This window comes from Theropithecus gelada, chromosome 20 (genome assembly GCF_003255815.1).
Source record: "Theropithecus gelada isolate Dixy chromosome 20, Tgel_1.0, whole genome shotgun sequence".
Lineage (NCBI taxonomy): Eukaryota > Metazoa > Chordata > Mammalia > Primates > Cercopithecidae > Theropithecus > Theropithecus gelada.
In genome coordinates this window covers 62,975,505-63,001,189 of record NC_037688.1, presented here as the reverse complement: position 1 = coordinate 63,001,189, position 25,685 = coordinate 62,975,505, and the positions used below count along the sequence as shown (strand labels likewise).

Genomic DNA, 25,685 nt, shown 5'->3' with positions numbered 1-25,685 from the left:
AAACCAATCTGTTTCTGCACTGGAGGAAAAACTGGCTGTGTTGGACCGAGTGAGACGTGTCTCTCATCTCCATCATGGGAGATGGGAAAGTTCCTTTCTAAGTAACTCAAGGTGATTTTGATTATTTGCATTTTTGCCTTACTCTACTGAGTGTAGAAATCAGCCTTCTCACCCAGCCTTTTCAGGATGGAAGTCCATCTCACTGCTAGACAGCCTTTGGCCATCTTCCATTTTCCTTAACGTGAGTATTACATGCCTAGCCCCTTTGCAAACATGCATATACTGTTACACAAAAGCATAATTGTCGATTTACTCTCAAACCCTCCATGTAACCTGTGCTCTGTTCTTAATAGCATTTTCCCCACTTTCTCTCCAAAATAATAAAATCCCCATCTTGAGTCTCTCAAAGGCAGAACCCACCTTCCCTACATCCCCACCTTCAATGTAATTATCTTCCAACACTGATAAGGACTGAACATAACTGCTTACCCAAGAGCTAGATTTTTTTTTTTTTTTTTTGAAACAATTTCGCTCTTGTCACCCAGGCTGGAGTACAATGGCACAATCTCGGCTCACTGCAACCTCCGCCTCCTGGGTTCAAGCGATTCTCGTGCCTGTCTCCTGAGTAGCTGGGATTACAGGCGCCCGCCACCACATCCAGCTACTTTTTGTATTTTTAGTGGAGACGACATTTCACCATGTTGGCCAATCTAGTCTTGAACTCTTGACCTCAGGTGATCCGCCTGCCTCGGCCTCTCAAAGTGCTGGGATTACAGGGGTGAGCCACTGCACCCAGTCCCCAAGAGCTAGATTTTTAAAGAACAAGGACTAGCTTGGTAACGAGGTTTGTCTGATGTCATCTGCTGGGCTATTTATAGGCAGGGCCTTCTGCTTCTCACCGAGCTGATCTCTGGCCATCTCTTCCCCAGGACTCCAGCCTCTAACTCACCATGATTTCTGAAGAGCATATTGCTCTTTCACAGGAGGAGACATTAACTACCACATTGGCCCGAATAGAAAATGACCTCAAATTTCAGGCAGTCTTTCTCTTCAAAGTGGAGAACATTTTTTAAATTACAAAAATGTAATCCATCATATGAAAACAGTCTGTCCCTTGACCCTTGAGGAATGAGACCAGTCCCTGCCTCCCTCAGCTTTTTGTTGCTGAAGCTGTGGTTGGAGAACTATAATTAAAATTCAGTTGTTCTCTTAGCAACCCCCTCACTGACAGCTCCTTTACAGCTTGCGTTGTGACTTACCTACCAGTCCAAGATTCAGGGATTTGAGATCCTGACCATCCTTCTATCCAAAATGACTAACAATCTTATGTGGAACAATAGGGTAGTTCCAGCTATCTGTTCATTCTGATTTCTCCCCCATTGGAAAAATTTTCTTGAAAAAATAGCTATTGGCTGGGCACAGTGACTCACGCCTGTAATCCCAGCACTTTGGGAGGCCGAGATGGGTGGATCACTTGAGGTCAGGAGTTTGAGACCACCCTGGCCAACATGGTGAAACCCTGTCTCTACTAAAAATATAAAAATTAACCAGGCATGGTGGCAGGCACCTGTAATCCCAGCTACATGGGAGGCTGAGGCAGGAGAATCACCTAAACCTGGGAGGCGAAGGTTCCAGTGAGCCAAAATCGTGCCACTGCACTCCAGCCTAGGTGAGAGAGCAAGACTCTGTCTCAAAAAAAAAAAAAAAAAAAAAAAAAAATCAGAGACCCTGATTCAAAACATTTCTTCTAGTGAAGAGGCAGAGAAGCCAAGGCCAGACACGTGAAGACCCCCCAAACAGTCTCATGTCTTTGCTCAACTACGAAGTGACCAAGACAGGGCCCTGAAATAAGCCACTTAGTGGCAAAAGGCTACATGAGAGAGTTAGTGAAGAAGTAATGCATCAAGAATGTGATTTTTATCTCCCTCAAGAGTCTCTTCCAGCTGGCCCTGGGGAGAAGCAAGTGATTGAAATTTCTTGGACACAGTTGTATAGCTGGAGCTACACATCTCTTCTAAGATTCTACAGCAAAACAGAGCCAAGTCCTTGGCAGGGAGGCAGCATGTGGCAGTGAAAAATGCATGGGTTCAAGAGCCAGACCAGCACAAACCAGGCTTTGCAGTGTGAAAAAGCGGGGCAATTTTAGGGAAGATAATCTCTCCGAACCTCCAAGGGAGAGGACAGTCATTCCCACCACAGGGGATCAAGTGAGAAATCGAAAGGCCTGGGCACAAAGCATGGCATATAGTAGGCATGCAATAAATATTGCTTCTCTTACCTCCCCTTTCCTCCGGAAATTTCCATCCATCTGTGCAGGCTTGTAGAGAAGCGATTGCGTCCCAGTTCTATCACTGACTAGCTGTGGAACTTTGGGCTAGTTATTTTTCTAAATCTCTGCATTTTCCTCTGTAAAGTGGAAATAATGATAATACCTCCCATCTAAGATTGTTGTGAAAAGTGCATTTTATTTTTTACCTCTAAATACCAAAAAGAGTCCATTTTAAATATATCAAGGGCCTTAGCAAATAAAAGTGGCCCAAACCTCTGTCAGCCTTTGAGAGGCCTTGGTGGTAGCCCTTATGGATATACTAGGAAAGAAGTGATTGAAATTCAATGACAGTTACAGCAAAATAAGAAGAAAAAAATAAGGCCGGGTGCAATGGCTCACAACTGTAATCCCAGCACTTTGGGAGGCCAAGGCGGGTGGATCACTTGAGGCCAGGAGTTCAAGACCAGTCTGGCCAACATGACAAAACCCCGTCTCTACTAAAAATGCAAAAATTAGCCAGGCATGGTGGTGCATGCCTGTAATTCCAGCTATTTGGGAGGCTGAGGCATGAGAATCACTTGAACCTGGGAGGCAGAAGTTGCAGTGAGCCGAGATTGTGCCACTGCACTCCAGCCGGGGCTGCAGAGCGAGAAACTGTCTCAGAAGAAGAAAATCACCCTAAGGGAGCTTAGCCAACTAACCAAGAGTCTATGTTGAAGAGTCCCACTGCCTTTGTTCAAATACTACTTGAGTAGCTATCTGATTTGGGGGAGATTACTTATCTTCTCTGTATCATGGTTTCTGCAGCCATAAAATGAGGATAATAATAAGAATGTACTTTATAGAGCTGCTGTGAAATACCTAGCTCATCGCAATTGCTCTGTTAATATAATTGTTGTCATCAACATCATCACCACCACTATCATCAAGAATGAAATGCCTTTTGGCCAGGCGCGGTGGCACCTATAATCCCAGCACTTTGGGAGGCCGAGTGGGGGCGGATTGCCTGGGCTCAAGAGTTCGAGACCAGCCTGGGCAACATGGTGAAAGCCCTGTCTCTATTAAAAATACAAAAAAAAAAGTAGCCTGGCATGGTGGTGCGTGCCTGTAATCCCAGCTTCTCAGGAGGCTGAGGCATGAGAATCACTTGAACCTGGAAGGCAGAAGGTGCAGTGAGCTGAGATCATGCCACTGCACTCCAGCCTGGGTGACAGAGCAAGACTGTCTCAAAACAAAACAAAGCAAAACAAAAAAAAAAGACATGCTTTTTATTTTCTGTCTTGAGACAATGCCATCAGTTATCCAGCTGGCACAGTGAGGCCACCCCTCGGTTTATCCAGTGCTTCTGGGGCCTGTCTGTTGGAAGCTCAATGGAGAGGACGTAGTTGGTAGAGTGACCTGTGGTGGAGAGGGTTCCTCTGCGGGCACTTGTTTTGTAGACTGGACACACATACACGTCCTGATGCAGAAACATTGTACTCTCCCCAGGTTTCAGCCAAATGATGGGCAGTGGGTCATAGAGGATTTTGGGGAGAGATTCCCCAATCTGCATCGTTCTCCTGTCCCAACGGGCACCTTCTAAGAAGAGCCCTTTGATGTAGGCCCCATCTTCAGGGTTATCCTCCATCACTGTTTCTTGTGTGGTTACCTGGAAGAATAAAAAGCTATGAGTTCCATTGCCTGCCATTTTCCTACATGCGCAGCTTTAAGAGCCTGGAATTTTCTGATACTCAAAGTGCAACCTGGCTGCAATATCTACCTCTCCCAGGATCCAGGGACAATGGGGCTTCTGTGATAATATTCCTGCCCGCCATACATGGGCCAGGCCTGACTCCTAGTCAGTATGCTCCCTTCCCAATGGTGGGCTAGAGAATGCACTCAAGTAGGAGTCACATTACTCTAACACATTACCTCTAACTAGCTTAGTGACTTTGCATAATCCCTTCCCTTTCTGGATCTGGATTTATAAAGTGAGGGGTTGGGGTTAGATTCAGATTCAGAGACAGACTGGGTAAACAGTTCTGGAGATGAGTGTGGGGAGAATAAAGCCTTGATTTCTAGTTTCTGTGGTATAAAGACTTCCAGCATGGTCGATTTCAGTCTACCAACTATTTAACAAAATGCCTGAAAATGTAACCGATGGCCCTGGTGAGCTGATATGAGTGAGCTCCAGCACACCACTGCTTAGATTCAGGGGTGGTAAACTCAAATTCCTTTAGGTAATTGCAGAAAATGGACAAAGTATAGGAGAATAGGGAGGGGTGGGGATTATGGTGAACCAGAGAGCACAAGCTCCACTTAAAATCATTCAAATTATACTTTTAAAAAATTGTATGGTGAATGGAATGTTTTTCCCATTTCTAATTCTAAGTATCTATTGGAAGAACAGGAAAAAGCTGTTGATTTTTACAAATTTAACCAATATCCAGTGACTTTGTGAATTCTTCTACAGATGCTCGTCAACTTACAATGGGGTTATGTCCTGATAAACCCAACATAAGTTGGACATATTGTAAGTCAAAACTGCATTTAATATACCTAATGTACAACAAATATCATAGCTTAGCCTAGCCTCCCCTAAATGTGCTTGGAACACTTACAATAGCCTGTAGCTGGGCAGAAATCATCTAACACAAAGTCTATTTTATAGTAAAGTGTTGAGTATCTTATGTAATTTATTGAATACTGTACTAAAAGTGAAAAATGGAATGGTTGTATGGGTACTCAAAGTGTGGTTTCTACTGAACGTGTATTTATTTCACACCATGAAATCAAAAAATTGTAAGTTGAACCATTGCAAGTAAAGTACTCTATGTTTTTAATCACTTTGGATTTCTAGGTATACAATCATTTCAACATCAAGGAAGATGGTTTTATCTTTTTTTCAATGTTTATCCTAGTCATTTTTCTTCTTGTTGTATTTATTTTGGATTAACATTGTCTTCAAAGACTAATCAAGTTAAGTTCATTCATAAACTGACTTAAGACAGGGCAACCGGTTTGTGACCTCTGAACTAGATGATTACAAAGGATCTTTCCACATAATTTAAAATTCTACAATGCTCTGTAACAGTCAATCTTAGCCATTCTACTCTCTATATATGACAGGGTGATGCTTGACTATCGGCCATTCTTTTAACTTTACTCCAAGCAAAGGACTACCCAAGGGCATTAACGTTCTTCCAAATGAAGAGTCCACCACGTTGAACAAACAGAGTGGGAGAGTGCCTTCATTTTTCTTGGTATTCTGATGGAATCTGGAAAGATTCCCTTTTTGTACAGAGACAAAGCATTGGGAATCCTCTATTTTAGGAGTAGCTTTTAGAGCTGCTGTAAATTATGCTAAATACTTCATATGTACCACTTCAGAAGCATTTGGGTCTTAACACATCCACATTTTTTGACTCATAAGGAAATTGGCAACATTGCTTTCTCTGGTCAGCCCCTTGAGTGAGCCTAACCCAAAGCACCCCTACCTCAAACTCAAATCCAATGTGGTCAATGGGGATGGTATATTTCCGGGCATAATTCTGAGAGACGCCAGTCAAAAAAGACTGTGTGAAGTAGAATCCAGAGATCCAAAATACCACAGGGGGCCCCTTGTCAATCCATTCCTGGAGAGCCACAGAAATCAAGATTCGAAATCAACAACACATCAAAGATAGTTCAAACGCAAGTCATGTAAACAAGTCCCATATAAAACATGTTTTTTCTTATTTTTCTTGAAACAGTCAGCCCTCTTGGTTTAGCTTCTCTCTTCCCACTTTTGAAATAAGGGTACAAAAAATATATTTATACTTTAAGAAAAGCCCAGGTACTACCAAAAATTAGCTGGGCGTGGTGATGGGTGCCTGTAGTCCCAGCCACTTGGGAGGCTGAGGCAGGAGAATCGCTTGAACCCAGGAGGCAGAAGCTGCAGTGAGCCGAGATCATGCCATTGCACTCTAGCCTGAGCGACAAGAGTGAAACTTCATCTCAAAGAAAAGAAAAGAAAAGCCCAGGTGCAAGCTGATATCAGGGATACAACAGAGAGCGGTGGGGACTGTAGCAGTGGAGAATATGTACCTTGCCTAAACTGAGCAGCTGCCACTCATCTCCAGCAATAGTTGCTATGCCATGCGAGAATGCAGGCCCGCTGTTTCAGGTCTTCTATTTTTTGCAGTACAAGCATCTGGATTTTTATATGTAAAAATCCAATGTTTACATGCTGGCTCAAAAATGTTTAAATTACCAGGCAGCCAAACCAAACATAATTATTGTCCAAATCTATCCCATGAGCCACCAGTTTGTGATATTTATTCTAGTTCCTGTTCCTGGCTCCATAATCTTTTTTTTTTTTTTTTTTTCCAGATGGAGTCTTGCTCTGTCACCCAGGCTGGAGTGCAATGGCGCGATCTCAGCTCACTGCAACCTCTGCCTCCCAGGTTCAAGTCATTTTCCTGCCTCAGCCTCCCAGGTAGCTGAGGCTACAGGCATGAGCCACCACTCCCGGCTAATTTTTTTGGTATTTTTAGTAGAGATGGGGTTTCACCATGCTGGCCAGGCTGGTGTCGAACTCCTGACCTCAAGTGATCCGCCCACCTCAGTCTCCCAAAGTGCTGGGAATACAGATGTGAGCCACTGTGCCCAGGCATCTATAATCTTTTCAAGAACTTTCAAGTCTCCCTCCTCCTTCTAACTCCAGGAAGACTGTTTCCAGAGGCTCAATCTAGGATGCTCTGTGGCCGCCTGCCCTCCTCCCCCTGCCTCTAGTCTGTCATTGCAGAATGTCCTCTCCACCTAAGTGAGCATGCCAGGTTCCCGGTTACCCCTGACTCCCAGATACCTGGAAGAAGGTCAGGCGGGCCAGCAGGTCAGCCACGTAGCCCCCCAGAGGCTTCAGTGATGGGTAAGACTTGGCTGCCCACATGGCTGGCACTTTACCCACAAGCATGCTGTTAAAGACTTCCTCTAGCTCTGAGGACATCAGGACCTGTCCTTTGATGGCTCGGCCAAGATTGATGAGGCTCCTCCGAACCACTTTGGTCAGCCTGCAAGAACAGAGGAGCTGGCTAAGTTGGACTCTCCAGTGGCCACATTCTACCCGAGTCCACTGACTCCTGTCTCCTCATACTTATCCCCCCTTTAAAACGTCAGTTAATTAATGCACAGTCATTAATTGAGAAAAAATTAAATCACCCATTACCTTGCTACCTAAAGATAACGTTGATGTATATCTTTCCAGATTTTTCTCTATGTAAACACAAATTATTTTTAATGAGATCATACTATATTATATTTCTGCAATCTGTTTTTCTTTCTTAGCATATAGGAAACATCTTTCCAATTCAATAAATAGAGACCTAAATTGTCCTTTTTTCTTTTTTTTTTTTTTTTTTTTAGAGATGGGGTTTCCACTCTGTCATCCAGGCTGAAGTGCAGTAGTGCAGTCATAGCGTCATAGCTCACTGCAGTCTCGAACTCCTGGGCTCAAGTGATCCTCCTGCTTCAGCCTCTGGAGTAGCTGGGACTACAGGTGTGCATCACCATGCCTGCCCTTTTTAATGACTGCAAAGTGTTCCATTTTGTTTAACTATTCCTCTATTGTTGACGTGTTATTTCTAGATTATTGTCACTATCAACAACATTGCTAGCAAAATTCATCCATCTCAATCTTTTTGCAAATTTTAAATTATTACTAAAAATATTTCTAGGTCAGAGAGCATGCACAGTTTCAAGGCTTTCGATTCCTATTGTCAAAGTTGTTCTTTTTTTTTTTTTTTTTTGAGACAGAGTCTTGCCCTGTCACCCAGGGGAGTGCAGTGGTGCAGTCATGGCTCACTGCAGCCTCGATCTCCCAGGCTCAAGGAATCCTCCCACCTTGAGTCTCCTGAGTAGCTGGGACTACAGGCACATGCCACCATGCCTACCTGATTTTTTTTTTAAGTAGACACAAGGTCTCCCTATGTTGCCCAAGCTGGTCTCAAACTCCTAAACTCAAGTAATCCTCCCATCTCAACCTCCCAAAGTGCTGGGATTACAGATGAGCTACCACACCTGGCCCAAGGCCCTTTTTTATCAACTATAAGGTGCACACCTGAGAAAAGGCAACTGAAGGGCAGTCTGGGAGATGTCAAATTCACCTGCCTCTCCCTCTGACCTCTATGTTACAAGGCCCAGCCAAGCCCGGGGGTAATTCACCTGAGGAGACCAAAGAATCTGCTACTACAAAGAGCTTTTCATCTCCAAAGATTTATGGAATCTCAACTGAATGGACATGAGAATGACACATGCAGGAAAAGGATTTCTGGATGTGTAACCACCAAACCATTGTATCTAAGAGGAATGTGGCTGGGTACGGGGGCTCACGCCTGTAATCCCAGCACTTTGGGAGGCCGAGGTGGGTGGATCACTTGAGGTCAGGAGTTTGAGACCGACCTGACCAACATGGTGAAACCCCATCTCTACTAAAAATACAAAATTAGCTGAGCGTGGTGGCGCACCACCTGTAATTCCAGCTACTCGGGAGGCTGAGGCAGGAGAATCACTTGAACCCAGAAGGTGGAGGTTGCAGTGAGCTGAGCTGAGATCGTGCCATTGCACTCCATCCTGGGTGACAAGAGCGAAACTCTGTCTCAGAAACAAACAAACAAAAAAAGGAATGTAAAATTCAGACATGTGTTAGATAAGCAGTCAAGGGTAAAAGCTACCATCTGAGGGATTACACCACAGACCTCTATTATACCTAAAGACCTATTTGCAAAGATTCTCTATTCTTGCAACTATGAGCTCTGCTAGTTTTAAGGTTTTAGTACCCAAGGAAAGAACACTTGCCCAGAAGACACAGTCACAGTTCCCCTGAATTGGAAGCTGAACTGTCGCTGAATCATTCTGGGCTTCCTATACCACTGGGTGAAAAGGCAGAAAAAAAAGAAAGAGAAAAAAAGATAGTGGGGAGCTGATTAATCCTGACCATCGTTGGAAAATAAGATTGGTTTCCCTTTGTGTTTTCTTTTGAGACAGCATCTCACTCTGCTGCCCAGGCTGGAGTGCAGTGGTACAATCTTGGCTCACTGAAACCTCCACCTCCCAGGCCCAAGCAATCCTCCCTCCTCAGTCTCCTGAGTAGCTGGTTCTACAATGCCCAGATAATTTTTTATATTTTTGGTAGAGACGGGGTTTTTGCCATGTTGCCCAAGCTGGTCTCCAACTCCTGAGCAATCTGCCCCCCTCAGCCTCCTAAAGTGCTGGGATTACACTGCTGGGTGGCCTGAGCCACCGCGCCTGGCTTGCTCTCCTTTGTAGAATGCCCAGTGGTGAAGGCCAGTGAAAGCCTCTGCAACCACCAACAAAGAGCTCCAGTGGCCTTAGAGGAGAATGACAGCAGAGGAGGGAAGCCATTAGTTTTGGTGTCCAGTTGGACAGTCCAGGACTACAGCCCATCATGCCAAGGTGTCTGACTCACAACAGAGGTGGCCTCGTCCTAGGCTCACACCCCATACCTTGCTTGGTCCCTGCTACGGCCAACTGCCTGTTGACTCTAAAGAGTAACCCTAGGCCAGGCGCAGTGGCTCATGCCTGTAATCCCAGCACTTTGGGAGGCTGAGGTGGGCGTATCACCTGAGATCAGGAGTTCGAGACCAGCCTGGCCAACATGGCGAAACCCCATCTCTACTAAAAGTACAGAAATTAGCCGGGCATGGTGGTGTGTGCCTGTAATCCCAGCTACTCCGGAGGCTGAGGCAGGAGAATCTCTTGAACCTGGGAGGTGGAGGTTGCAGTGAGCCGAGATCGCGCCACTGCACTCCAGTCTGCGACAAGAGTGAGACTCTGTCTCAAAAAAAAAAAAAGAGTAACCCTAAAACTCAGGAAGTCAAGCAACTCTCAAATAACATTCCTCCAGTACCCTAGTCCTCTGGAATTAGGGCTGTCCTTAAAACGGAGCAATGACCCAATGAGACAGAATAGAGGCAGTAACACATGGAGTGTCTGGAGCAAGACCTGGCTCTTGGAAGCAGAAGTGATAAGTTTTAGCCCACTTGGCTCTGAGTCACTTGAGACCTACATTAAATCACAGTCATCTCTGGACCTCAGTTTCCTCATCTGGCCTAGATGGTCTTTGGTAACCCTTTCAGTTTTGACTATTTAGAAATCAAATCCAGGTGATCCCACTGGGTTCCATGCTGTAATAACTGGAGGAGAAGAGGACTAGAATACAAGGCCAGAGATCCTGGCCCCATGGCCAGCCTATAACACCCCTAACTGTGTGGTAGAGGCACTGTGATGAGTGTCTACCACCCCTTTCTAGATTTACCCAAATTTCACATATTGGCCAATTACATGGGCTCTGGAATCAGACTTAGTTCTGGGTTTAAACTGAGTTTTCCCATTGAATTACTGAATATTGAGCAACCTTGGGCAAGTCTTAACCCTTCTGAATCTCAGGGTTGTTTTTTTTTTGTTTTGTTTTCTTTAAGAGATGGGGTCTTGCCATATTGCCCAGGCTGGTCTTAAACCCCTGGGCTCAAGCAATCCTCCCGGCTTGCCTCCCAAAGTGCTGGGATTATAGGCGTGAGTGATCACGCTCTGCCTCAGTTTTCTTATTTGTAAAATGCTGGTAGCAGGATTAATAACTGGACATATTTCAAAAGACTAGTGTGTTTGTGTGTGTGTGTGTTTTAAGGGATAGGGTCTTTCTCTGTCACCCAGGCTGGAGTGCAAGTGGCAAGATCATAGCTCACTTCCACCTTGAGCTCCTGGCCTCCAAGAGATCTTCCCACCTGACTCTCCCAAGTAGCTGGGACTGTAGCCGTGCACCACCATGCCTGCCTTTGTTTTTTTTTGTTTTTTTTTTTTTTTTGAGAGATGGGGTCTTTCTTTGTTGCCCAGGCTAATCTTGGACTCCTGGCCTCAGGTGATCCTCCCTACTCTGCTTCCCAAAGTGCTGTAATTATGGGCATTAGCCATTGTGCCCAGCCCTGTTGCATACTTTGAATAAGACCCATGCATAGTGTTTAGAACCATATCTGTCACTAAAGGCTCAACACAAATGGCTCCAGGCCAGGTGCAGTGGCTCCCACCTGTAATCCCAGCACTTTAGGAGACCACGGCTGGAGGCTTACTTGAGGCCAGGAGTTTGAGACCAGCCTGGCCAACATGTCAAAACTCCATCTCTATAAAAAATAAAAAATAAAAAAATTAGCCGGGTATGGCGGCCTGTGTCTGTAGACTCAGCTACTCAGGAGGCTGAGGTGGGAGGATTGCTTGAGCCCAGGAGTTCGAGGCTGCAATGAGTCATGATCATACCACTGCACTCCAACTTGGGTGACAGAGAGACCTCAACCCAGGAAAGAGAAAGAAAAGTGGCTCTCATGAGCACTTTTACTGTTAGCCTGTGCTTGATACTGGCTTTTGCCTAACTTTAGAGATGTCAGATGAATGAATGGGAATGAATGAATAGAAGGAATGATTCAACCCAGGGTCAGCATGTGCTGGGGATGGCCCTGTTCACAGGCCCTATTCACACCCCTAATACGGGTGAGGCAAACCACTTCCTCTGCATAGCAACCCCTTCTCAGCTACTGCCTGTTAGATCCTACTCCTCACGTTCCAACTCCCAGGATTCAAGCTACATCATCCGGCCCACCTGTTGAATCTGATGAGCTCCTGCCTTAGGACGGTGTTCATGGATTCCTCATAGACCACGGGGTACAACTTCATGACCTCTTCCAGGTCGAAGTCTTTCGGAAGCTTGGAGAGAATGTCTTGTGCCAACTCCTCAACTACTTCCTTAAAGTGCAGGCAGAAGAGAGGTGAGTGAGACGCAAGCCCTACAGGCTGTGGCTTTGGATACACTTGAAGTACTAAGCATCTGGCTTTTCAAATGTATTCTGTGGGACTTTCCTGAGAACTCTCCAACCCAAGCCATTTCTACCTCCGGTGGGGAAAGGAGTCCCTCATCACCCCAGCAGCCTTGGAGAGGACCTCGCCTCTTGGCCCAGAAGAGTAGAGTCCTGTCCTTGGCAGGGCACGGTGGCTCACGTCTGTGATCCCAGCACTTTAGGAGGCCGAAGTGGGTGGATCGCTTGAGTCCAGGACTTTGAGACCAGCCTGGGCAACATAGCAAAAGCCAGTCTCTACAAAAAATACAAAAATTAGCTGTGTTTGGTGCTGCATGCCTGTGGTCCCAGCTATTTGGGAGGCTGAAGCAGGAGAATCACTTGAACCCAGGAGGCAGATGTTGCAGTGAGCTGAGATCTGGCTGCTGCACTCCAGCCTGGGTGACAGAGGGGGACCTTGTCTAAAAGTGGAAAAAAAAAAAAAAAAAGAGTCCTGTCCTGACTCCTCAGGCAAGAGCCGAAGGGCCAGGTAGCTTCCGGGCATCACCGAGCCTCTGTCTTCAATGTCACACCAGGGTGAGAATCTCCCACAGCCTCAGGCCCCTGAGGATTAGCTCCTGATGCTATGGGACCTTTTCTCAGTGCCCACAACACCTGGGAAGGCAGCAGGCCATTCTTCAGCATTGAGCAAGAAAAGCACAGAACGCTGAGCTTAGCCAAGTAGGGAGGGGAAAGGCCTGGAGGCTCAAGGAGGAACAAGACCCGGGTGTGGGAGAGACAGACACCCTGCCGTCCTGTGGATGAGGGAGGCTGGGATGTGCACTTCTGTGGATGAGGGAGGCTGGGATGTGCACTTCTTTCCCTCTTCCCACTGTGAGGGGAATTTCCACTCCTACGTCGGGACACACCAACCAGGCTGGTGTACCTTCATACCGGTGATACTTAATGGCACTAGGAACCAAATCATGAAAGCAAATTAGCAAGTTCTACAGTTGGGAGGGGTTGAACAGGAGGAGGTAGTTTGGAAGGTGGAGAAAGAAAGGGATGGGAGAGGAAGCAGGTGGACTCAGGAGATGGTGGCTCCGGCTCTGGCTGTGTCCTTGATTTTATGAAGGCCTGGAAGCCGCTCACTTGCTCTCTCAGGATTTGTTTCTCTCTCTGTTTGCAGACTAAGGAAGGTGGTCTGGGTCAGTGAATCACAAAGAGTGGACTGGGACTACTAGATGCACCCAGGATTTTAGGTTGTTTCCAGGACACAGAAAAATCATGTTGAGTCACGTGGTGAGAAAGTTACTCTTTCAGGTTTTGGAGTTCTCTTCATTGTTGTTGTTGTTATTGTTTTGGGATAGTGTCTCACTCTGTCATCCAGGTGGGAGTGCAAAGGCACGATCACAGCTCACGGCAGTCTTGACCTCCTGAGCTCAAGTGATCCTTCCGCCTCAGCCCCCTTAGTAGCTGGGACTACAGGCATGCCCCACCACACCCAGTTAACTTTTTTTTTTTTTGAGACGGAGTCTCGCTCTGTCGCCCAGGCTGGAGTGGGGTGGCGCGATCTCAGCTCACTGCAAGCTCTGCCTCCCGGGTTCACGCCATTCTCCTGCCTCAGCCTCCCAAGTAGCTGGGACTACAGGCGCCCGCCACCACGCCCAGCTAATTTTTTGTATTTTTAGTAGAGACGGGGTTTCACCATGTTAGCCAGGATGGTCTCGATCTCCTGACCTTGTGATCCGCCCACCTCAGCCTCCCAAAGTGCTGGGATTACAGGCGTGAGCCACCACACCCAGCCCCAGTTAACTTTTTTAAAGACAGGGTCTCTCACTGTCACCCAGGCTGGAGTGCAGTGGTGCAAGCTCAGCTCACTGCAGCCTCCACAGCCCGGAATCAAGTCATCCTCCCACCTCAGCTTCCTGAGTAGCGGGGATTACAGGTGCGCGCCACCGAGCTCAGCTAATTTTTTTTTTTTGACGGTCGGTGTTTTGCCATGTTGCTCAGGCTGGTCTCAAACTCCTTGGCTCAAGCAATCCACCTGCCTCGGCCTCCCAAAGTGCTAGGGTTACAGGATGAGCCATGGTGCCCAGCCCTTGGTTAACTGAAAAAAACTTTTTTTTTGTAGAGATACGGTCTCCCTATGTTGCCCAGGCTGGCTTCGAACTCCGGGCCTCAAGTGATCTGCTTCAGCCTCCCAAAGTGCTGGGACCACTGGTGTGGTGTGATCCACCACACCTGGCCTCTTGTCAAGTTCTGACCATCTTTCTGTTTTCATTCCTTTCAAAAATAAAGTTTCGGGTCAGTGCCAATTCTTAGACACTCACACATCATTCTCCTTTTAACAAGAAGCCAGCAAAGCCTCAGCTCAGGGGCTTTGGCCAGCAACATTATCCGGGAAGAACTTAACAACTGTTCAGGCTGGGAGTGGTGGCTCATGCCTGTAATCCCAGCGCTTTGGGAAGCCAACATGAACAGATTGCTTGAGCCCAGGAGTTTGAGACGATCCTGGACAATATGGTGAAACACTGCCTCTACAAAAAATACAAAAAAATTTAGCTGGGCATGGTGGCATGTGCTTGTAGTCCCAGCTACTCAGGAGGCTCAGGCAGGAGAATTGCTTGAGCCTGGGAGGCCAGGTTGCAGTGAGACAAGATCACACCACTGCACTCCAGCCTAGGTGACCGAGCCAGACTGTGTCTCAAAAAAAAAAAAAAAAAAAAATTAAAAAGAAAAGAAAAACAACAACAACAACAAACAGAAACCAAAAAACACCAACTGTTCAGCTTTCATTTTCTTTTTATGCCTATCATGACTTTATGGAAATGATACTGGGTTTCCACTTATGGTTCTGATGTGCAATCTTTTAAAGTAAAAAAAAAAAAGAAGAGAGTTAGTTTTAAAACATTATGTAGAAAAAAAAAGCAAAAGAAAAAGAAAAAAAGCAAAAAACCCATTATGTAAATGGAGTATAGGTGATAGGTGGATATAGCAGAAAACGTAAAGGTTATACAGGAATAGCTGACATTCTGGACATGCTGGTTCCCTTGCAGCTCTGGATATAACGACTCCTGGCAGTAAGGCCACCGTGCCCCTTCCCTGCCACTGGCCAGGAGGCTGCCAGGCCCCCGCTCTCTGCCTTCTTGGTCATCCTCCAATCCTGTGTGCCCACTGGATGGAGAACTGCCTGGGAAATAGGATTGAGCCCCCTTTCCCCAGCCCAGTTACCTGAGGGGACTTGCCACTTCCTCCTGACTGTCTAGGGAGGGTCAGCAGGACCCCCTCAAACAGCTGGTTGGTTTCCTGGTTGTCTTTGGTGATGTCTGCATTCTCATGGAGGCCAAACACTTCTGGGTGGGCTGTGATGGGGAGGCTCCTGAGATAGTCGATATAGGACTGGAAGGGAAATCTTCAGTTGAAATAAACGAGGGACCCCAGAATCCCACAGATGACTCCAAGCTTAGCAGAACCCAATCAGAACAGGAATCACACTGCATCAGTAGCACAGGACACACACACATACACACACACACACACACACACACACACAGAGGCTGGGTGAACACATCCCTAGCCCTCCCTCATACAGTTTTCTGGGCAGTGTGCATGAAAGCAGATGGGGCTGAATTATCTCTCAGCCCACCCTGGCTTCCTCTCTGCTCCCCCAGTGGGCCTGGCTTTGGACCCAGACAGAACTGAGTTTAGATCCTAGCTCTATCCCAAACTGTCAGAGGCATTCGAACCACAGCGACTCCATCTTGTATAGGAGCTGAGTAAAATAAGGCTGAGACCTACTGGGCTGCATTGTTAGGAGCTGAAGGCATTCTAAGTCACAGGATGAGATAGGAGCCAGCACAAGATACAGGTCACAAAGACCTTGCTGATAAAACAGGTTGTGATAAAGAAGCCAGTCAAATACCCCCAAACCAAGATGGCCACGGAAGTGACCTCTAGTTGTCCTCACTGCTCATTACACATTCATTATAATATATTAGCATGCTATGAGACACTCCCACCAGCGCCATGACTGTTTACAGATGTCATGACAACACCAGGAAGTTGCCCTATGTGGTCTAGAAAGGGGAGGAATCCTCACTTCTAGGAATTGCCCACCCCTTTCCCGGAAAACTTATAAATAATACACCCCTTGTTTAGCATATAATCAAGAAATAACTGTAAGTATAAACAGTTGAGCAGCAACCCATGCCATTGCTCTGTCTATGAAGCAGCCATTCTTTATTCCTTTACTTCCTTTTTTTTTTTTTTTTTGAGACAGAATCTTGCTATCTCCCAGGCTGGAGTGTAGTGGCACTATCTTGGCTCACTGTAACCTCCGCCTCCCGGGTTCAAGCAATTCGACTGCCTCAGCCTGGGATTACAGGCGCATGCCACCACACCCAGCTAATTTTTTGTATTTTTAGTAGAGACGGGGTTTCACGTGTTAGCGGGGATGGTCTTGATCTCCTGACCTGGTGATCCGCCCTCCTTGGCCTCCCAACATGCTGGGATTACAGGTGTGAGCCACTGTGCCTGGCCTCCTTTACTTTCTTAATAAACTTGCTTTCATTTTAGTCTATAGACTTGCCCCAAACTCTTTCTTGTGCAAGATCCAAGAACCATCCCTTTGGGTCTGGATTTGGACCCCCTTCCGATAACAAAACTATGTACCCTTGAGTTTGTCATCTGAAACCCCAGTTTCCTTATCCGTAAATGGAAAAACAAGTGTAGTTATGAAGTATAAACCAAAAGTAAAATCCTAAGACCCTCCACTCTAAAATTTAACCTGAAAGCCTGGTTCCGGTCATGAGGGGAAGTGGGGGTCAGACACGCCTCATTATACCCCTGCAGCATTACCATCAACATACAGACCCTAAGTCTGATGAGAAACATTTACAATCTAGTCTCTCTGAAGCCTGCTACCTGGAGGTTTCATCTGCATGATAAAACTTGGGTCTCCACAACCTCTTATCATAACCCAGGCATTGCTTTCTATTGATAATAACTCTTTCAACCAACTGCCAAACAGAAAATGTTTAAATCTACCTATCACCTGCTAGCCTCCACTTTGAGTTGTCCTGCCTTTCTGGACTGAACCAATGGATATCTTAAATGTATTTGATTGATGCCTCATGTGCTCCCTAAAATGTATAAAATCAAGCTGCGCCCCGACCACCTGGAGCACATGTTCTCAGGATCTCCTGAGGGCCGTGTCACAGTCCATGGCCACTCATATTTGGCTCAGAATAAATCTCTTCAAATATTTTACAAAGTAAGAAAGAGACTCTTTTCATCCACAGAAGGAATCAGGCCTTGGCATGTGACAGGTTGTGGTGTTATATATATATCTACTGGTTTTCATCCATGGTTCCTGGCTTCTAACTCCCCTAGCCCTTGTTACAGTCACCTGTTATAATGTTGGGTGTGTTAGGCCTTAGGGGCAGGCCGCGGAAAACAGAATCTCTCTGACCTTCTCATGCCCTCCTTTTACCTGCCCCCAAGCAAGACTCAAATCTTCTCCTATCTTTCTGATTGTGAGTCTTTTCTTTTGTTTGTTTTAGACAGGGTCACTCTGTGGCCCAGGCTGGAGTGCAGTGGTGGGATCTTGGTTCACTGCAACCTCTGCCACCTGGGCTCAAGCGATCTTCCCACCTCAGCCTCCTGAGTAATTGGGACTACAAGTGCACGCCATCACACCCGGCTAATTTTTGTATTTTTAGTAGAGACGGAATTTCACCACATTGACCAGGCTGATCTCAAACTCCTGACCTCAAGCCATCCACCGGCTTCAGCCTTCCAAAGTGCTGGGATTACAGGCATGAGCCACTGCACCTGGCCTGATTGTGAGTCTTAAGACTCCACCTAGAGAGAGCGGGTCCTGCCCTATACTCTGGGGGATGTCATGCAACTTCCATAAAAACCCAAGAGGACTGGGTGCAGGGAGCTTCTGGAGAGCTGACCACATGGAGGTTCCTGGAGGGTATTTCACCCAGGGAGGGCATGGAAGTTTCCACTCCTTCCGCCATACTTCACCCTATGCATCTCTTCATCTGTATCTTTTGTAATATTCCTTTAATAAACCGATAAACCGAAGTGTTTCTCTTGAGTTCTGTGAGCCGCTCCAGCAAATTAATTGAATTAATTTCAATTAAAGGGGGAGCGGTGGGAACCCCAATGTGAAGCTGGTTGGTCAGTTCTTAAGGCCGGGACTTGTGACTGGTGTCTGGGGTGGGGGAAAGAACTGGGGACTGAGCCCTCAGCCCGTGGGATCTGACACTATCACCAGGTAGATGGTATTGGAATTGAATTAGAGGACACCCAGTGGGTGTCCACTGCTTAGTATGTGGGGAAGGGGGAACCTCCACACATTTGGTCACAGAAGTCTTCTGTGTTGATGGTGGTGGTGGTTGTGGTGCGAGAGTAGCGGAAAAATAAGATTTGAGAGTTTTTCTGTTCCACAGGTGATCAATAAAAGTAAGCTCTTTTTTTTTTTTTTTTTTTTTTGAGACAGTCTCACTTTGTCACTCAGGCTGGAGTGCAGTGGCATGGTCTCAGTTCACCACAACCTCCACCTCCCAGTTCAAGCAGTTCCCCTGCCTCAGCCTCCCCAAATAGCTGGGATTACAGGCAGGTGCCACCACACCTGGCTAATTTTTATATTTTTAGAAGAGACTGCGTTTCACCATGTTGGTCAGGCTGGTCTCAAACTCCTGAGCTCAAGTGATCCACCCACCTCAGCCTCCCAATGTGCTGGGATTACAGGCATGAGCCACCGCGCCCAACCTGTAAACTCTTTTCTATCCCTCAGATTTATTGTTTTCATCTTCCTTTTCTCATTCCCTGTCCAGTTTTTCTGTTCCTCCCTTTTTGCCACCGTCTGAATGTTTGTCTTCAAGTAGCAATGTCCATCTTGCTCACTACCAAGGCTCAATCTTGATCATCTTTCTCTCTCCCTCCTCCACCCAGATGGATCCAATATTTTGAAACATCTTGTCTACCAAATACCAAGCCCTCCTTAAACAGTACCCATGTCTCTCTTGCAGGCTTTTGGGAATATTGGGAATAGCTTTTGGATTCAACTCAGGAAGCCCAAGGTGACCCCTGGGCTCCTTGGCTATGCTGCAGCCCTGTAGCCATATAGAGATGACGGAGCCCTGTGGGCTAAGAGGTGGGCCTCCCTGCCCACCCCTTACCTGGTAGGAGCCATGAGGAGGGATGTAGTAAGTGTCTCCAGGAGTAAGGGAGTAATAGTCCTCCTCAATTTCCTTACAGTAGAACATGGACAGAAGTGACAGCAGGAGACGCCGGTCTTTGTCATCAGTCACTCTGCCTCCATAATTACATTCCCCTGGGGACAACAAACAAAGAGAGGTTGAGCCCAGGGAAGGTCATCATGAGCTTGGTGGTTAACATAAAACACGGCATTCTTCCGGCCAAAGATCTCTGCTGGGACACAGTGATAGGGACAGCAAGCAGGGAAATTCCGGGCAGAAGATGGCAGGTCCCCTGCAAGGGCCCCACCCTCAAGCTGAAAAGCCTGAAACTACGGCCGAAAGTGAGAACTTACATCCCTGTTTTCCCACTTGAATGTTGCCTTTTCTGAAACAACCCATGACCTGCCCCGCCCCCGCAACCCATGCCCATCAAAACCCCAGGCTCGGCCAGCAGAGAGAGAGAAGCAGCTGGACATCAGAGAGAAGTGGCTTGACTTCAGGGGACCAGCTTGACAGTGTAACGTTGGAGAAGAATCTGGTTGGAGATGGCTGGACTTCCTGAGAAGACTACCTTCCTGCTCCATCCCCTTTTCAGCTCCCTTTCCCACTGAAAGCCATTTTCATCGGCAATAAAATCCCCCGCATTTACCATCTTCAATTCATTTGTGCGACCTCATTCCTCCTGGACACCTCTTGGACAAGAGCTCGGGTGCCATGAGTGCAGGTGCAAAAGGCTGTCACACTGACCCGCCACTGGGCGGTTAACATTTAAGCTGTTTGTGGACGGCAGAGCTAAAAGAGTACTGTAACCGTTCCTCTGGGTGACAGAGGGAGACTCTGTCTCAAAAAAAAAAAAGATATTTTGAGAGAGAGAGAGAGACCACATTCATATAACTTTTATTACAATATATTGTAATTGTTCTGTTTTATTACTGTTGTTGTTAATCTCTCACTGTGCCTAATTTATAAATTAAACTTTATCATAGGTATGTATGTATAGGATAAAACATAGTGTATATGGGGTGCAGTAAAATCCACAGTTTCAGACATCCACTGGGGGTCTTGGAACATATCCCTGATGGATAAAGGGGGACTAATGTATATGTTGAGATGGTGGCAGTAACAGTGGGTGGTGCCTTTGCTAACTGTGCCCCCGACAGAGAATTACAATGAGCAAAGACCCTTGCCAATTCATGCTGGAAATGTAGAGTGGGCAAGAAATGGATCTATGATGTCTTTTATACCCTTGAGGTTTGAGGATTGTTAGTGATCTCAGCCTAACTAGCCTATCCCGACTGGAACAGTTGGAAGGTGACTACTCTCAAGCTGGCTGGTTTATGACCAGCAGGCAGTTGGTTTATGGCTTGCAGGCAGTTCTCTACGCAGACCATATCCCAGGGCAATCATGCACTCATGCTATGGTCTGAAGAGGAACCCTAGGATGTGCTTCTGTGTGGCCTGGAACTGTGGGAATATGGCTCACTTCTATTTATTATTATTATTAGTATTAGAGTCGGGGATCTCACTGTTTTGCCTAGGCTGGTCTGGAATCCCTGGGTCCAAGTAATCCTTCGGCATCAGCCTCCTGAGTAGCTGGGACTACAGGTGCAAGTCACTGTGTCCAGCTCCAGGCACACTTCTTTGGAGATGGTCTTTCACCAAACTGAGATCCACTGTGTGTGTGCTGTGTGTGTCATTTGGGGCTTTGTTCTAGGGAACACTATACGGAGTTAAGGTCAGTGTGACCTTCTGGCATGGAACTTAATCACTGTAAAGCACAGTCTCTCCACCTTGGCACTCTTAACATGTTGGATCGGATAGTTCTGTGTTGTGGGGACCACCTTGTACATCATAGACTGTTCAGAAGCATCCCTAGCCTCCACTACTATAACTGCCAGTAGCACGCGCTATGACAACCAAAAGCATCTCCAGACATTGCCAAATAGCCACTGGGGGCCGAAATCACCCACGGTTGAGAACCACTCCTTTAAGCCTCTGTTTTCCCAGCTGTAAAATGGGGTTATTAACATGGAGCTCATAAGATTAACGTGAAGACTCAATGCATTAATCACAGGTATACAGTGCCGGCCACGTGCCTGGGGAAGGAATTCTAACAAACTCCTTAACATATGAAGCTGAAGAGGAAATTGTGTGTGATCTTGATGCCCCAGTTTTTTAATTAAGCTGCATTTTGACCTTTAGCCATGATCTTCCATTCATTTAGCACACGTCTATATTTGTTCCTATCTCTGGGACTGTGCGGCATGTTCCTTGAAGTTAGCGGTCACGTTTCTTAGGTTGTGTGTGTGTATATTTTTTAAGAGATGGGGTCTTGCTCTGTCACCCAGGCTGGAGTGCAGTGGTGTGATCATAGCTCACTACAGCCTTGACCTCCTGTGCTCATGTGATCCTCCTGCCTCAGCCTCCTGATAACTGGGGCTACACGTGCACAACACCACACCCAGCTCTTTTTATTTTATTTTTTTGTAGAGATGTTGCCTAGACTGGTCTCAGACTCCTGGGCTCAACCAATCTTCCCACCTTGGCCTCCAAAAGTGCTGGGATTACAGATGTGACCCACCGCACAGAGCCTATGATCAAGTTTTATACATTTACATTCTTCCATATGATGTACATATCATGGACTAATAAAAGGTTGCCGATTGATTGCTTTAATACAAAACAGCTAGGGTCATTTCTACCTCAGGGTCACTCTGCTGCGAATGTTCTCCTTCCTCGATGTCCCACCCAGTTCATTCTTTTCCACTCATAAAATTCCTACTCACCCCGAAAACCCATCTCTTACGCCTTCAAGAAGTTTGCCATGATCATCTCCTCCTCCTACCCCAAGATTTAATCATTATGCTGCCCTTCTACTTTATAAATGTTTCTCTTGTTGAAGTTATTACTATGTTATCTTTTTTTTTTCTTCTTTTGAGACAGGATCTCACTTTGTCACCCAGGCTGGAGTGAGGTGGCACGATCAGAGCTCACTGCACCTCCACATCCTGGGCTCAAGCAATCCTCCCACCTTAGCCCCCTGAGTAGCTGGGACTACACGCATGTACCACCATGCCTGACTAATTTTTGTATTTTTTGTAGAGATGGGATTTTTCCCCGGCCAGTCTTAAACTCCTGGCCTCAAGCAATCCCTCCACCTTGGTCTTCCAAAGTGCTGGGATTACAGGCATGTTCCACTGCTCCTGGCCTGTATTTTTTTATTATTATTATTTTTGAGATGGAGTCTCTCTCTGTCACCCAGGCTAGAGTGCAGTGGCACAATTTCAGTTCACTGCAACCTCCGCCTCCCCACTTCAAGCAATTCTCCTGTCTCAGCCTTCCAAGGAATAGTAGGACTACAGGCACGCACCACCATGCCCGGCTAATTTTTTTAATTTTTAGTAGACACGGGGTTTCTATATGTTGGTCAGGCTGGGCTCAAACTCCTGACCTCAGGTGATCCACCTGCTGTGGCCTTCCAAAGTGCTGAGATTACAGGCATGAGCCACTGTGCCCCGCCGGCCTGTATCATTTTTTAAAAATATTTTTCTTCTTTTGGAGACTGTGAGTCACTCAAGGGTAAAGATTCTATCTTAATTTTTTGTTTGTTTGTTTCCTTACAATATCTAGCATGATGACCAGCATTAGTAAGAGCTCGATGTTTATGGTGAGTGAGGGAGGGAGGGAGTAAATAAGTGAATGGAAATGGGAGCAGAACAGCAGGAGGGTGGAACATGATACTGGAGGTTTACAGTGGAAAAACCCCTCCCATAAATACCTGTCAGGTAGGTCAGAGCATCAAAGGGTACCTCCTTGTAGTCATTGAGAAACATCTGGATCTGCCACATACTAATCCTCAGGTCAGATTCATTGAATTCATAGGGAATATTCCACCCTGTGTGCGGGAGAGCAGAGAGAGGCTTCAGTGCTGAGAGCTCTTAATTTCCACTCAAAGACCAAGCCGAGGGAGTTAAGCATCATTATGGATCAAAAGCCTCTTTCAAGCCCATGAATATCAAGCACCGGGGCCAACTATTAGCCTGGACATTTACCGCCAACGTGGGAGCCATTCTGCCTGAGAAAACATCCATTCTAAAATCAATTTCCTTATGTACCTCCCCATTTGTTAAGGAAGATGTTAATGTCCTGGGATTTGTGGAATGAGAATTATTCAGCCTGGCAGGAATACGGCGGTAATGCATGGAGCTCCAAAAATAACACCGCGGCATGGCTAGACAGCAGGAGCTACGACTGGGCAACAGAGCCACGTTAGTTCTGAGAATTCCCCTCCTCGAGCTCCTGGGAAAACTGAATGGCCAACCTTAAAGAAATGATCACTCATATTTCCAAGGGTGTAATGATAAATGCCCATTGGGGGCTGAACAAGTGACATACATGTGTAAACCAGGCATGGTGCAGGATACAAGAAAAGAGTATGGGGAAGCCTGTGCTCAATAGAGAAGTTTTTTGTTTGTTTGTTTTGCTTTTGTTTATTTGTTTGTTTGTTTTGAGACAGAGTCTCGCTCTGTCCCCCAAGCTGGAATGCAGTGTCGTGATCTCAGCTCACTGCAACCTCCGCCTCCTGGGTTCAAGAGATTCTCCTATCTTAGCCTCCTGAGTGGCTGGGATTACAAGCATGTGCCACCATGCCCAGCTAGTTTATGTATTTTTAGTAGAGACAGGGATTCGCCATGTTGGCCAGGTTGGTCTTGAACTCCTGACCTCAAGTGATCCGCCTGCCTCAGCCTTCCAAGGTGCTGGGATTACAGGCATGAACCACCGCGCCCAGGCTCAATAGAGAAGTTTAATTTCCTCCCAAACACTCGCTTTCAAATTAGAAGTATAACAAAATAATAAAATTCGTGTGCCAGCAAATGAAGCATGACTGGCAGTTAGTTGCAAGCCAAACGGTTGCTTGGCTTTTTTTTTTTTAGAGGCAGGATCTCGTTCTGTTGCCCAGTCTGGAGTGGTATGATCTCCGTTCACTGTAGCCTGGAATTCCCAGGTTCAAGTGATCCTCCCACCTCAGCCTCCCAAGTAGCTGGGACTACAGGAATGTGCTACTATGTCAGGCTAATTTATTTATTTTAATTAATTTATTTTTTTAATATTCAGGAGTTCTAGACCAGCCTGGCCAACACGGTGAAACCCCATCTCTACCAAAAATACAAAAATTAGCTGGGTGTGGTGGCATGCTTGTAGTTCCAGCTACTCAGGAGGCTGAAGTGGGAGGATCGCTTGAACCTGAGAGGTGGAGGCTGCAATGAGCCAAGATCACACCACTGCACTCCAGCCTGGGTGACAGAGCGAGACCCTGTCTCAAAAAAAAAAAAAAAGTCTATAGGTAGATTAATATGTAAGCAAAATGTAATATATTCACACAAAGGAATTTGTTGTTGTTGTTGTTGAGACAGGGTCTCGCTCTGTCACCCAGGCTGGAGTGCGATGGTGTGATATGGGCTCACGACAAACTCCACCTCCTGGTTGAAGCAATTCTCATGCCTCAGCTTCCCAAATAGCTGGGATTATAGGCGGGCACCACCACACCCGGCTAATTTTTGTGTTTTTACCATGGGGTTTTACCATGTTACCCAGGCTGGTCTCAAACTCCTGGCCTCAAGGGTTCTGCCTGCCTTGGCCTCCCTAAGTGCTGGGATTAAAGGCACAAGCCATCACGCCCAGCCAGGTTGTCAGATTTAGCAAATAAAAATACAGTGAGAGTTTAATCTTAAATAATAAATCATTTAGTATAAGTATGTTCCAAATATTGCCTGGAAAATACTTATACTGTATTTTACTGGCAACCCTATCTGAGCGCAAGCTTAAACATGCACCTGCCTGGAAACACACCTATATGTGTCTGGTATCCTTTCCCCCAGGCCACCCAGGTGCACTGTCATCGCTTACCTAGGGGGCCGAAGTTTCTCCTCTCTTGAACAATGGCGTGGAAGAAACAAAGGCCAAATAACATCTTTTGCCACATCACCGCCTTCGCACAGCTTTGGAAGAACACAGGATCTGAGATGGGGTCATTGAGGTAGGAGCGCAAAAGGTTGGCCCGGAGCCCTTTGGGGGGCTCATTGGTCATTTTGATTCCATTCTGGAGAATGCTGACGGGAAACTTCTCTGATGGATAGCTGGTTAGCCAGAGTCTAGAAGAACAATGGAACCAAACTTTTAGAGCAATACAGTAAGTTATAGTGAAAAACAATAACAAAAACAATAACAGTAACGAAACAGTCCAGCCTGGGTAACATGGTAAAACCCCATCTCTACTAAAAAAATTGTTTTATTTATAAATTTAAAAAAATAACAAAAAATAATAGCTATGATTTTTTTTTTTTTTTTTTTTTTTTTTTGAGACGGAGTCTCGCGCTGTGTCACCCAGGCTGGAGTGCAGTG

At 46.3% G+C, this 25,685-nt stretch overlaps 1 protein-coding gene across 1 annotated transcript in view; it reads right to left on the bottom strand.

Moving 5' to 3' along the window:
- Positions 1-3,521: 3,521 nt before the first annotated feature.
- DNAH3 (dynein axonemal heavy chain 3) overlaps positions 3,522-25,685 on the bottom strand; it is a 205,329-nt gene continuing 183,165 nt past the window's right edge. Inside the window, exons 55-62 of the mRNA XM_025369846.1 lie at positions 25,191-25,435; positions 23,062-23,178; positions 19,263-19,417; positions 15,301-15,468; positions 11,895-12,037; positions 7,095-7,299; positions 5,746-5,883; positions 3,522-3,917 (exon numbers count right to left, since the gene is read on the bottom strand). Coding sequence (XP_025225631.1) covers positions 3,564-3,917; positions 5,746-5,883; positions 7,095-7,299; positions 11,895-12,037; positions 15,301-15,468; positions 19,263-19,417; positions 23,062-23,178; positions 25,191-25,435 — 1,525 coding nt within the window. The 3' untranslated portion in view covers positions 3,522-3,563. The remainder of the gene's footprint in view (positions 3,918-5,745; positions 5,884-7,094; positions 7,300-11,894; positions 12,038-15,300; positions 15,469-19,262; positions 19,418-23,061; positions 23,179-25,190; positions 25,436-25,685) is intronic.